At 34.5% G+C, this 15,284-nt stretch overlaps 1 protein-coding gene across 1 annotated transcript; it reads left to right on the forward strand.

Annotated features, from left to right (window-relative positions):
* The first annotated feature begins 1,406 nt into the window (after positions 1–1,406).
* LOC136233306 (SMR domain-containing protein At5g58720) lies at positions 1,407–11,067 on the forward strand. Its single transcript, XM_066022928.1, has 11 exons — positions 1,407–2,322; positions 2,893–2,918; positions 3,149–3,271; positions 3,707–3,786; positions 5,405–5,634; positions 5,866–5,942; positions 6,038–6,094; positions 7,023–7,090; positions 7,190–7,296; positions 7,406–7,476; positions 9,850–11,067. Exons 1-11 carry the CDS (start codon positions 1,704–1,706, stop codon positions 9,970–9,972), a joined length of 1,581 nt encoding a protein of 526 aa, XP_065879000.1. The 5' UTR covers positions 1,407–1,703; the 3' UTR covers positions 9,973–11,067.
* Positions 11,068–15,284: the final 4,217 nt, after the last annotated feature.

The following is a 15,284-nucleotide window of genomic DNA, read 5'->3' on the forward strand; positions in this document are numbered from 1 at the left end:
TAAATCATCTGTAATCACACAAACCCTTTTATGATATTTTAATATCAAATGACAAAATCACATTGAACGGATGAGATTTTTTTATAAAATCCCAAGATTTCGGGTCTTATACATGCATTTTGTACCAATTCAATGATAATAGCCTATTACACTTGTAATGCATAAAAATATGAGGCATATTAAGCACACAAGATTTAATGGAAAATCTATCTCTATGACTTCATCTTTCACAGTTTATTAGATTTATCTAATAACATATATGATATTCATAACATTTCATAAGGGTAAGGAATTTCAAATTTCTTTAATTAAAAATGGAACAAGAAATAGGAAGAAACTTATATTGTTTATCATAAAATTCCAGATTTAATGTAGAAAACTCTTTCGCACCAATATATAGATAACCCTATCTTGGGATAGATTTGTTTATACTGATTAAGCCAATGTTTGAGATCGGGATTCCTATTACGTTGACTCCATTGTTTTGTTCTCTGTGAAACTCTATACAATCAAGATTTTGTGATTTTCTGTTTGTTAGAGATCCCTTCAGTAGATGGTGTTATGGGGTCCTTCCTGTGACTGCTGATATAGAGGTTCCTCTAGTGGGAGGGTTTAGCCTTTCTGAAAACATTTTATGTTCGTGTAAATTCTATTAATATTAGAATTCCACGCTCACCGCACCAATCTTAGAATTCCACACTCATCGCACCAATTGATAACTTGTGAAAAAATCCTTGATAGAATTATATCCCTGTGAGACGCTGTTGGGATCGGTCGGGGACACTCCGATGCCTAAGTCAGTAATATTCTTAAGAGAATAATCTGTAATCACAAAGTAGGGTTAGAATAATGTCTGTACCTTTGATCCCAGGAAGCTGGGGTATTTATATGTAATTATGTAACAATCGCATTAATCCCTTTTATTGTCCTTGAATGTGAGTTTTGATGTTACTTTAGTTATACTCGATGGTTTCAGTATTAATGGAGTTGTTAGTATCATCAATGTCGGTGATTTCTCATTGATAACGGTTTAGTGATCCCTGCATTAATTCCATATTAATCATGCATAAATCCCACTTGTATAGAAAATAATGGTGTGTTATTATTTCTATTAATTTTTCCTTTATTTCTCATTCTAAATAATTTAGGTTGTTATCATTAATATTATAATTTATTTAAAGAATTAATCAATAATATTTAAATTATCATAATGTTCTTTTAAATAAAATTATCATAATGTTTTTTTTTTTTTTTTTTGTAAAATTAATATATTACTATTTAAATTAAATTATAAAATTTATCAAATAATATTATTTAGATAAATCAGGTCCCACCGAAAGAGCGTGGAGTCAACACCTACCTCTTCATTCATTGCATCAACAGTTGAGCACGGTCGACTGAAAGTTTCTCTTTTTGTAACAATCGACTTAAGTTGATTCTACTAACTTTTATCGAAAGATAAAAATCAAACGGGAAAAACGCTTAACATCGGAGATTCCTTCCCTATTACGCCATGGATTAATTTTAGAACGTAAATCTCTCTCTCATCCACCACGCCCCATCTCTAACCTCTGTTACTAGATCCCTTCTTTCTCTTTCTCTCCCCTCCAATAATCTAGGGTTCCACCATATCCATCCACCTCCAATCATACTCTCCGACTCATGCGATAGTCTGTCCAATCTATCTACAGGCTACAAATATCATGAACCAGCCAACCAAGAGGAAGAAGAAAAGCCAACGTCCTTCACGCGCCTCGGATCCCTCCTCCTGTGCCACCGCGCGTGACGGAGACCACGATGACCAACTACGGCAGCAGCAGCAACCGCAACAAAGCCAACAGGTTTTGGCATTAATGGAGGCTTTTGATTCAATATCTTTCCGAGAAGCCTCTGCGGCCTGTAGAGATGCTAACGGTGACATTCACACTGCTGCCGAGATCTTAGCTAACTTAACAGACAACGGAGAGGATCCGTACACGAATTCGGTCTCTAGTGGTTTATCGAGTTCGGATTTGGCTTCGGCTACAAGCTCGAGTAGCACGGGTTCGTCTTCGGGATCTTCAGAGGGTTTCATGGAGGCCAACATCCTGAATAGGAAGGTGTTTCGAGGAAGTAATAAGCACAAGAGAGGTTTGGCAATTACGGGGACGGTTTCAACAGTTATAGGAAAGGAGTATGTGAACGCTAGCCCTAGGAGATGTTCTGCGAAAGCAAAAGATTTCAATAGCGGTGTAGTTGCGAAGGAAGACGCCGAGCAGTTTTTATGTTCCATGCTTAATGACGATTGCGATCTTAGCATGGCGGTTGTTAGAGACGTCCTCTGTGAGTACTCATTTTTCTGTTATTTATGTTTAGATTAGGTTCAAGTTCTTAATCGTGAAAATAAATTCGAACTTAATATGATTGATTGGGGTTAACTAACCGAGGCGGTGATACAGAGGACAATATACCTGAATAAGTTAACTAATTATTCAGGTGCAATTTTGGCCTGAAACTTTCGGCAGTTATCTTGGTTACTTGTGGTGCTTGCCCTCTGTATTGATTTCCTTCGATCGTCGTGAATGAAGCCGAACAATGAGAAATCTTAAGATGGTTAGAAGAAAGGTCAGCACCAACCATTGCAGGAGGTTTTGGTGAAATTTATCGGGCTAAACTTAAAGCTTAATCTATATCTTGTTTTGTGGCTTGTGGCTGTTTATATGTATCAGTATTTTGCTTTATTTTTTCTGGATCACTTAAGGGTAACATTTTGACGTCATTAGTGCGTTATAGGCATTTAGTTTATGCTTGGTGTTCCTAGACCTATCATTTTCTTTCTCATAACCGGAATGCATATTGTACTGAAAGATCACTGCGGTTGTATGATACTTAACCTAAAAATTGTCTTTGCAGGTCAGTGTGGATATAATGTTGAAAAGGTACAGAGGGAATTAAGGTTATTTCTTCTTGTTCTAATGTTCCCTATATCTATTCGTATGCCAATGCTACCCTGGTGATCTCAATCTGCACTGTATTCATATTCGTGGAGGAAGTTGCTTTTGACATGATGATATGCTGAAAGTTTATAATTTAATGGGTTTATTATCAAGAGATAGTAGTTAACAGTTTTGCCACAGTTGATATTTTTGATTTACTTTGTGGATTTCAGGCCTTGGATGCCTTGCTTGATTTATCGGCCTCTGCCGCTGAGCAGTCAAGAAATAGTAGATACATCAACGGTATTGAGAACTATAACAAGGATACCTCATTTTCTATAGAGCATAATGACAATGTAAGTGTTGCCATATGATCTTACTGTTGCTGTCTAAAGGATTAAATTTTAGTGCAATTAACTTCACATTTGATGCATTCAAAATTGAAATTAAATGCTGGAAGAGGTTTTCTGCTTCCTTCTATTTATGAAGTAGCAATATTGAGGTAATTGCATTCATATCTTACAAATGTGTTAATAATGACTTGTCTTGGGCGATTGACTTGACCATGTGATATATATAGAAAGTTAAATATTAGAATATATGCCTCATGCAGATTGTAGTACGTTTTACATTTTAACTATTTGATATATTATTTTGCCGTTTTCTTAATTTATTTGATCCCCTAATAGCCTTGTAAGCCGAAAACCATTTTCAGTTTTTATCCAAAGGAAATTTCTGTAAAATATATATGGTGCTTTCTGAGTAATGGTGATTATTAAAATTTTCAACAGACTGCAGCTCGGGATTCTGATTGCACTTCAAATTTAAATCAAGGTGAAGTATATGAAAGAATATGGGGTGACGACTGCAGGTATCTCACGCTGATTTTTTTCCCTGCTGTTACTCAATGGGTTGCCTATAATATAATTTATGTGTAGCATTATAATTATCAGCATGCAAGTGATCTTGGGCCTTAGTTTCTGGAGTTAAAGTACGAAGCACTAGGGAAATATTCCTCTTAAAAATATTAGAAAAAACTATAGATCTATTTTTGATATGGGTATGTTTTCACATTTATTAGCACTTAGTTTCTGGCTTTATGCTCCAAATTTTTTTTTATTAACTTTGGTAGATACATTTAACTTGTCCTATTTGCAATACTTGAAGGAAGACAAAATAAAACTACTAGTCAGATGTTATGGCACTGTATCTTTCAGCAATAACTTTCCTATTAATTAGAAAAATAAAGTTCTTGTTATTATTTAGGCAGATTATCTTTTAGGTTTTTGTTATTATTTAGGCAGATTGTCTTTTAGGAAATAATATATTTATTTACTTAGATGGTAGCATTTACTTCTCTATTATTTAGGCAGTATTTTAGGAAAATATATCATAACCATAGTTGTCAAAACTATTCGTGAATCGTGACTCATGAATCGAATCGTAGGATTCAGTTCAAATTCATAATATTATAAAAAATAAAATATTTACCATGTTGAACTCAAAATATTAGTCTAGAAATGCAATTTTAATTTCAAAAAAGAAATCATATCAACCAAGTACTTACAATTCAAATCTAATGCAAATGCAACCCTAATAAAACTAATTCACAAATTGGACTCCGTTTAATAACTTAGTGGAGATTGAGAGTTTGAGCTTCTTACTCTTTTTTTTTGCCTTGTCAACTTGATAATGATGGAATGAAACTAGTTTGAGTTGATAACTTGCTAAATAACAACCGGATTTGAGGATAGTGGATTTTGTAGTTAGTGTTGTTTAAGTTTTTGATGAACATTGATGAAGATCCGACTCGAAATAGAGCTGAATCGATAGTATGATTCGAATCCCATATCGTAAAATTCTGTTACAATTTAGATTCACCTATAGATTCGACTCGAAATCGAGCTGAATCGAATCGTACGATTCGAATTGTGAATTGTAAGATTCTAACAACAGTGATCATAATAGTTTTCGTATTGTGATGTCTTTTGTGTCCTATAAGAGGCATCAACTTTTCAATAAAAAGACCATCGTTATTCTTGAGTAAAAATCAAAATTAGAGAGTTAGGGTGATCTCTCACAAATCACCATTGAGTCTCAAAAGTAGGTCCTTCGAAGATCAGGAAAAAGGGAAATCAAGAGGATTTTCAGTGTGAATAGAACTGAGGCACGATCGTATTCACGGGTCCATAACATTAGATGGAGTGACTAGACCCAATTTTGGCCTTCCTTGCGGATGTTGTCACTGTCCGTCTCACTGTTAATTTGCTGCATAGTCCTGGTGCTTGGTGGGAAATTAAACTTGTTTACTGCTTTGAAACTAGGTTTGCCTGTGACAAGAAGGGCCTTAGCTGTGAGGGCTACTGAAGAATGCTAATGATTTGTTTGATTGTCAATCTGTCTAGGAACTGTAATTATCAGATCATGTCAATTTGATTTTCATATGATCAGCAGCATGTTGGAAGCTTATTTAGTTTTCTCTTTTCCAGAAATTATTTTCAGGCCCTTACAAGTTTGGAAGTTCCATCGACCAGCCCGAGTAGTGATGTGTCAGATCTTCCTCATAAGGTATTAGAGTCTTTGTTTAACATACCCAGAAGCTCTGAACATGAACCAGGCACTATGAATTGGAGAAACGTAGCTAAAAAAATGCAGTTGCTGGGGCCTGGTATTGATGTTTGTCTATCTAGTGATGCAGTTCCTCAGCAGGAAAACTATGGTATTTAACATTAAATATTTTTCTTCATTTGTAGCTAATACCTCTTGCTGTTTTGTCAACATGGTTTTGTTGTCATCTTAAAATGTGGAATTTCTCATAGCAGTGGACCCTAAACTGCACTTTTTTTATAATTTCTCATAACAGTGGATCCTAAACTTCTCTTTTTTATTTTTATTTTTTTATGTATAGCCCACTAAATCTACCTTCATGTTGCTTATCTTGGAATTGCAGTTAAGGGTGCTGAGTATCATCTGTTTAGGGAACCTGCAAATCAGCATTGGGATTCAACAAGATCCTACTATCAAAGAGTAGGGTTTTTCTATTTTTGTTACTATGATGATTGCTATAAAAAAGTTAATTCATACTCCTATATATCTCTAATGGAAGGTAAATTTGTCTGCAGGCTGCACAGGCATATTCAAACGGAGATCGGACATATGCGTCTTATCTTTCTGATCAGGTGAGCCTGCTTTAGATAGTGAATGCTATTTGCTTTTTATGCATGTATCTAGGTCTATAACATTTTCTTTTTGAATGTTTTGACCTGATATTTCCTGCAACATATTTAAATTAGGGTAAAGCACAAAAACAATACCTATTGTTTGCCCAATTTGTGAACTCAGGTATGTGGTTTAAAAGTTCGCAAACACAAGTCTGTGGTTTGTTCCATTTGCAAACTCATGCATTCTGTCAAAAATTGACCGACTTTGCAAATTACACCATATGAAAGGTCTAACACTGCAAATTAACTAAACCACAAGTATCTTTTGGCCGACATATTGATTCAAACGGTTCCTTTTCTACAAACTTGCACAAACCACATACCTGGGCTTACAAACTTTTAAACCACATATCTGAGTTCACAAATCTGGCAAACCACTTGTATTTTTTTTTGTACTGCCCCCTTTTTTTTTTAATCTGGATGAGTGATTGACATGATATGTCTGCTGCATAATTGATATTGATCTGTCTAGCTCCCATTAACTAATTGTTTGAAGCTCTTTTCTCTTGACCTTTTAATTGTCATGATCTAAAAAAAAAATGCTGTTGGATTATTAAAAGCCTATTTTTTTTTTTTTTTAATTGGAACAAGTTGGAAGCTGCCTGATGTATTTATCATACAATTTGTGCAGCTTGAATTGTTATTTCTTTCAGTATGATTATTTTAGGAATACCAGCATACCTGCCAACGTAGCGTATGATTATTTCTTTCAGTATGATTATTTCGGCATAATTTGATGGCCAGTGAGCTGTAATTGCGAGATTGTTATAGTTTTGTGGTTTATACTGTATTGACAAATAATTAGTTTGTTTCTAAATTATCTTGGAGAGTTTCTTGAGTAATTAACGTAATTTTGATGTTGGCATGGTATGATACATCCTGATAGGGGAACGTACATACTCAAATGGCCCGAAAGGCAGATGAAAAAGCAAGCCAGAATATATTCAAAGCTAGGTCAGTCCATCACACTACATGTACCACAAAGGATATAGATATTTTTTTTTCCCTCTACATTCCATATTCATATATGGTCTAAAATGTCTTACTTTGCAGGAACAAGGACATAGAAAACGTGATAACAATAGATTTGCATGGCCAACATGTCAAACAAGCATTGAGGCTGTTGAAACTTCACCTTCTGTTTGGAACATATGTCCGATGTATGTGTTCTCTTTTCACTGCCCCTTGGTTCTCAGTTGTTTATGCATGTCAGTTTTTCTAGATGTGGAAATTTTACTGTATTTTATTGTCATTGGTGCTCCACTACAGCTGTTCAGACTCTGAGAGTAATCACAGGATGTGGGAGTCATGGTGTGGGAAAGTCAAAACTCAAACAATCGGTGAGAATGCTTCCCATAGCTCCTCCTTCATCTATTTTTCTGTTTTTGGGTTAGATATACCTGATTAATCAGTACGAGGTTGATCAAACACCCTTTAGGTGACCCTCTCCCAATGAAGGTTTTTTGCATACACTAGGAATTGAACTCAAGACCTAGCATAAGCTACTAGAAGCCCTTTCTTCTCAAGACAACCTTAATTTGTAGCTATATCATCTAATTTGTACTCACATTTTGGAGAATTTGTTCAGTTCAAAATTTTTCAATGCTCTACATTCTATTGCCAGTTGGTTGTTGGAGTAACAATTTTGTCGGATATTAATATGAACTGGGCCTCCTTTAACTATCTGCTTAAGCTTTTAGTTCAATTGGTTCAGCGACATGGTATGAGAGCCTCTTTGACCAAGTGATCAAGGGTTCTATTTCTAGCAACCCTATTTGTTGATTTAATTTCAACACATGGTAAGATGGGCCTGTGTTGTTCACGTTTAAAGCCCAGTTGGCATTCATGTGCGGGAGATATTAATATGAATTGGGTCTTAATTATCAGTTTAAGCTTTTAGTTCAATTGGTTCAGTGACAAATTTTATTAATATCCCCAAGTAAATAAACTGAAAACTTGTAGTAGAAATGGTGACTTGAATAGTCCAGACCGCTTAGTCTTGGAGTGTAGTTGATGGTGGTGATACCATTCTAGATTGTAGCACAGCACTTACGCAATGAAATATCAACCATGTTGATTGGTGTTGCAACCTAATGTCTGGAAGGGTTCAAGTTTCAAATAACAGGTTTGAAAGGCTGTGTCTAATTGGTGGTTGTGAATTTGTTGAGTTCACCCTAGTGATTTCATAGGAATCCATTTCAGTTTTCTGTGCATGTTTTCTTGTTCTCCAAGTAGTTGTTAAAAAGGATAAATTGCAACTGGCCCTATATACATATAGAATGTAAAAATCATTCCGAGGCCCCTGATCATACTGATTTTGGTGCACTGAGCTCCTGATCTTTTATTTCAACACAACTTGATCTTTATTTTCGTCACATCAACCCCATGCTTGCCAAATTAGTTAGTTGTGAACATGGAATTCAGTAAATAGAGCGTTACCGGTTTCATTTGCGGCTGAAACAAACTGTATTTTTTACAGTTCGAAATGAGGTTTTCATAAATTTTCTATCAAAACATTAAACATATAAAAAACTGCTTTTGAACTGTTCATAGTACAAATTTTGAATGCATATGAAATAAATAACATTATGTTAACGGAGTTTTATGTTCAAAGTTAACATTTCTGGTCATCAAGTGCTTACTGTGACCTAAAACAACAGTTCAGGGGCTTAATTGTTGAAATACATGATCGGGAGCTCAATGCACCAAAATCAGAATGATTAGGGGCCTCAGGATGCTTTTTAATTATCATTTGATATTGGTCTAAACTATATCTCTTCTGAAGAGGTAAGTTTGGACTGCAATTGCTGTTCATGGGGTTCAGTTGGTTGACACTAATCATATTTTCCCTAAACATTCATCCATATAATCAATTAAGCCTATAATGCATTCATTTTTTGTCAATTAAGCCCTTAACGCGTTCAAATAGGCTCAACTCAATTCCTTTTAAATAATTGGTTAAATTTGTATAAAATTGTTGTTAGACACCTGCTTCTCAAACTATCAAAGATTAATCCAAGTTTTTGGAAATTTTTTAAACATCCTACCTTGACTTGTTCTTAAAATACCAGTTGCGTTCACATGGACCCTAATGACCACGTAAATTTGGTCATTCACCGTTAGATCTAGGCGGATTAAATATAAGCCTTAGGATGTTTTGAATCTCCATCTTAGGATTTTAATCCGCCTAGATCTAACGGTGAATGACCAAATTTACGTGGTCATCAGGGTCCATGTGAACGCAACTGTCTTAATACAAATTGAGCAACAAAGCAACACATTAAGAGGTTAATCAACAAAAAGAAGTGCATTTGGGGTGTAATTGACCGTCTGAATAACCATTAGTGGTAAATTTGATTCATATCAAATGGTCAAACTGCAATTATATCAAACTTGACTTTCTGTTAAAAATAAAATGATATAACTAGATCAATTTCAAAACTACATTAGGAGCAAATTTGGCTTTATTATCCCTTGTTAAAATATTCAGATTGAAGTGCTGCAAAGCAGATCTTTGATGTACAAAAAGCCAGGATAATTTTGGTTTCACCCCTTAAAAAATTGAGATTGAAGTGCTGAAAGCAGTTTTTATGATATGCAAAATCCAAAATGAATCACTGGCATTGCTTTTTTAAAGGAATGAAGAGTATGTATATATATATTTTGTCTGTCAGGCAATTTTGATGCTCTATCTTGCCATTTGGAACTTGCAGATCATAGAACTTATGGAAAGGGAAGGTATTAGATGGAGCGAAGAGAATCGAGGAACAGTTTTAATTAAACTTGATGGATTTAAAGAATTTAGCTTTCTGGATACAGATAGTGATACCGAATAGCTTTACTCCAACTATTCTGGTTAGATGTAGGAGATGACAATTCCAGCCAGGTGCTGTAGAACAGTTTCTTCTTTGTCTGGTCTATATATAATATATCAAGTCATAGCGAAGCATCATTATTCCTTAGTATGGCAACAGGTGACGTTCATATTCATGTAGTAAGTTGCTTCATTCCCGTAATTAAGTGACAGGTTAAGTTAGTGACTGCCATTCCTAGAATGAGCTGACAAACTATGCACTTGTTGACGTGTCTGTATGTTAAACTAATCGTTTGCTTAAACTGTACAAAATGACAATTCTGAACCTTGTTCATCAATCTTTATGTTATAATAGATTGACCATTTGACCTTGTTAATTAACAAAAATATGTGCTTTATCCGCATGCATGGTCTGTCAATAAATTGAACTATTGTATGCTGTTATGCTTTTTGTTTGGATGGCAAGTCCAAATTAATTATCCGGACCTTCCGATTTCCTGAAATAATAGTGCCCGATGGCACGAGAAGTTGAGAATGAAGAATACATGTGATGGCTTGTCAAATGGATTCTGGGGTTTTCAATTGTCTCAATTGAATTACTACTGATTGGATTGCTGTGTATGGCTGCTGTTACTTTTGGGCTGTATACCATTTCTTCATGTCCTAGCACAGAACATGGCAATGCCATGTTTCAGGCAAGCACGTTATTAGGCTATGGACTTAAATTATGTTTCGAAGGACTGGGAGATTTTATCAGTCAAGCTTTTATAGGTGTCATGTTTTGAACAACAAAGGCGGGGCTTCTATTCAAGAGATAAATGCGCAAGACTCAGTAGTTCATCGGTTTGGAAGTTGAATAGCATTGGCAATTTGGTCAGCGGTCGATGAGGTTAACCAGTTGATTCAGCAGATTGGTCGATGAGGTTAACCAATTGATTCAGCAGATTGATTGATTGGTTTTTTTTTTTCTTCTATGCCACTGTTTTGTTGTGGTATTTTCCGTCACAATCAATGTGTAGGACTTAATATTGATTAGAAGTTGAATCGCATCGGACTGACAATTGAGTTACAGACTTAATATTGATTAGAAGTTGAATCGTATTGGACTGACAATTAAGTTACAGACTTAATATTGATTAGAACAATGTGTAGGACTTAATATTGATTAGAAGTTGAATCGCATTGGACTGACAATTGAGTTACAGACTTAATATTGATTAGAAGTTGAATCGCATTGGACTGACAATTGAGTTACAGATAAATTATCCGATTGAGTCGAATTGATTAAACCAGTAAATAATAATAATATAATTTTTTTTTTAAACCGATCATTCATGCATTGAAAAACAAGAACTTGGTCTGATTACATTATTCAAGGCTAAAATTAAATAAATATATAATTTAATATTATAATAAATACAAGAATTTATTCATTAATCAAAATTATTAATTCCTCTTTAGTTATCAGTATTATCTAACGAATACTTTCATTATTTTCATTTGATGATTATCTTCTTTATTCACTAAATAAACTAAGATTTAGGATGATACTTACTAACAACTTATATTAAATAGAAAATTTAATATACATTCAACCTTTAAAAGGAAATTTTTAAATTTTTTTAGTTTTACTATTATTTTTGAAATTCCTAAATAATTGTGGGTTATTTTATCCATCAATTAAATATCAATTTATCGGTTGACCTCAATTCTTAACAAATTAACAATATTAATTCAAAAAATATATAATCTGACTCATGGTCGAACCAATTGAAAATTGGTGGACCCGATCCAACTTTAAAACATTGGGTTTTCCAGTTTCAATTTCAAACATACCTTTTGAACTCTTTAAGTTCACCAAGTACACGATTTTATTACTTTATATTCTAAAAGCAACTTTCTCTAATTTTTTCAATTAAAAATAGTTTGGGAAGTTGGGAAATTAAAGGTAGTGTTTGGTAAATGCAAATTGCTTTTTTTAACAGGCGGAAAAGCGGGGAAACTACTTTTAGGAAAACTTACAATTTGTTACTTTTGAAAAAAACAACTTTCATAGTTTATTAACAAGCTAAACCGTTGACCTCTATTCAAAAAAAAAAAAAAAAAAAAAAAAAAAAAAAAAGCTAAACCGTTGACCACAATTCATACTCAAATATTTTGATGCTCAAATAATGTATGACATGTTGTTCTCTCACTCTTGCTGGTCATTGCTCCTGTTGAACTCTCTTCTATTGCTAGATACACAATCAAAGGCTTTTCTGGAGTAGGGGATTTCAGGACTCTTTTTCATAGATAACCTAACACTGGTAATTCCAAATAACAAGTTTTTTCTTCAAAATCTTAAAAATTGGTTCACATATTGAAGTAGGTCGATGAATGAATTTGTTTACATATAGCAAAGATCCCAAGAAGGATTGACCTCTTTCTCTATCTTTGGGCTGACATTTCATTGATGACTCTGATCTTATTAAGGTCCATTTCAATTCCTTTCTAACTTACAATTTGATACACATTTTTTGGAGTTCAACCGAAGATTATATTTCTCAATTCGAGTCAAGAATTTATCGAGAACAAGGTGTTTTTCTCGGATTTGCTGCCTTGACTAGCATATCATCGAATTATACTTTTAATTTTTAATGGATCATATCATGCAATAATGTGGTTACTACTCTCTGTTATGGTGCTCTGACGTTCTTCAATCGAACGACATTACCCTGATATGTCCCCCGCTTCGTGATGAAAGATGTTTTGAGTCTGTTAAGCATGTTCATCAAAATCTGTTTATACCCTGAGAATCCATCCATGAAAGCATACATGGATGTTGTAGACGTGCTGTTGATTAAGGTGTCAATATAAGGGAGTGGGAAGTCATCCTTTGGAGAAGCTTTATTCATATATCGATAATATACACACACTCAAATCCTCTGCCCTTCTTAGCTACTAGTACAATGTTTGCCAACCATTGTAGATACTTAAAAACCTTGAGAAACTTGACCTTCAATTGCTTTTCCACTTCATCATTGACTAATGATGCAAACTTTTGTTTGATTGGCTTAAATTTGGGATCCATCGGGATATTTTTCAATGATTTTTCGTTGTACGCCGAACATATCATCATATGACCAAGGCAAAATGCCAACATGTTTCCTTAAAGTTCTTATTATCTCACATGAAACCAATTGTATTAAAAGTTTAAGCTGATAGTTAAAGGCCCACTTCATATTAATATCTGACACACCCCCACATGAATGCCCACTAGGCTTGAAGCGTGCACAACACATGCCATATTACTATGTGCTGCAATTTAATCAACAAATGGGGTTGCCAAGAATCGAACTCTGGATGTCAAAGAAGCACTGATACCATGCCATGAAACCAATTGAACTAAAAGTTTAAGCTGATAGTTATAGGACCTATAAGTCTTCTTCCAAGCAATTACTCCCTATGGAAACTCATAAAAAAGGTTAGGAAAGTCAGTGAGGTCGATGATATTGTTATCCACTGAATGAGATGGATCGGTAGTGAATAAGATCTTATGTATAACATACAACATCTCCATGAATACTGCATCACTGTCTTCTTCATGCCAATTTGTGTCATTGAAAGCTTCAAATATTTGTTTGTGCGTTAAGCGCCGACTTCCTCCAAAGTACATGTCTCTCAATTTATTTTTCTTCTTTAAATGACTCGTTCTTTACAAAATTTGGCTTCGTATCGCCAAATCCCAACCCGATGATCAGTACAAACTCTCAATCTCCAAATTTGAGTTCAACTCTTTTGATGTTGAACCACATTTTTTTATGTTTTGGGTAATATATGTATTTATTATGCAATGGCATATGGGAGTAGATAATATGCACACTTTCATATCCACCAAATGTCCAAAAGAAGTGATCTTAGACAATTCCATTTGGTCTTTTGACAATTTGCTATTCACTTTCTTCATTACCCCAGTGTCAGCCCTCACCGTGATTGATGCCTTCGTATTTAAGCGGAAGGGATACTTGAATTTCATGCTTTTAAGACTATCATCAAGACGTACTCCCTTCTTTCTCTTCTTGAAATCATTCTTAGAAGCATACTTAGTTGAAACCTTCACGTTATTAAAAAAATGGAGCTAAGTATAAAGGAAATAAGAAAACAAACTACTTCGTAGTTATAAACTGAAGGAAAATAGACAAGCCTAGGCACATTGGAATTATAAAATTTTATCTATTTTATCTATTTCCATTTTCCTAAGATCTGTTAATCGTTATTTCATTTAAAGAGGGATTAAACATATATACCTTGGTTGACGAGCTATCTACTGTTGCAAACAAAGTGCCCACGAGGATATCACCGTCAATCACGAGCACAAACAAAACCAAAACTAAAACGTTAGTTATCAACCAATTAAAACAACCAAGTGTAGATTGCCTCTAACGGTATCCACGCGAACTAAGAAATGAATGGAACGAGAAAAGTAATTTATTGAATGAGAGACGAGAAGAATTTTTCTTCTCTGAGAATGGGCTGACCGAGATATGCATCCTAAGGGTATATTTATAGTGTTTGATTTTCCTAACCCATAATCCCATTAGCTTTAATTAATCTAATAAATAAAGTATTTATTAATATAACTTATATCTGATAAATATAATTAATAAATATAACTCTAATCCCATTAGAATACTTAATTAAGTTAGGATAATTATTTAGAGATATAATCACATTATACTAACCAATTAACATGATCTTTTAATTGATTTAACATAAATATAATCTAATTATAACTAAATAAATAAATCAAGGTTTAGGCAACACCAGGGCATTTCCTCTTATGTATGATCTCATCAGAGTTCATAGGCCTGACATCATATTCTTATATGAAACTTTAGTCTGTCAGTCTCATATTGAAACCATCCGAGTTAAGATTGGTTTTGAAGGGTGCTTTGCAATTGATCGAATTGGGTGCAGTGGAGGGATTTGCGTTTTTTGGAGGAAGGCTAATTTGTGCTCTTTAATTTCCTTTTTGTCTAATCATATTGATCTGTCGGTAAAGGCTGTGAAGGATGGAGAATGGCGCATTACAGGTTTTTTATGGGTTTTCGGAGAGAGCTAGACGAAGGACTTCTTAGGATTTACAAAGGAGCCTTGTTGTCGCCTCTCCTCTACCCTGGCTATTTTGGGAGATTTCAATGATCTTCTTGTGCACAGTGATAAATTAGGCCTCAATGACCACCCAGAATGGTGCTACAGAGGTTTTCGAGATACTCTAGCTGTCTGTGGCCTCGTTGATATTCCTCTACAGGGCTACCCATACACTTGGATCCGTCATCGGGGGAAATCGAATGA

This window comes from Euphorbia lathyris, chromosome 6, assembly GCF_963576675.1.
Source record: "Euphorbia lathyris chromosome 6, ddEupLath1.1, whole genome shotgun sequence".
Taxonomy (NCBI): domain Eukaryota; kingdom Viridiplantae; phylum Streptophyta; class Magnoliopsida; order Malpighiales; family Euphorbiaceae; genus Euphorbia; species Euphorbia lathyris.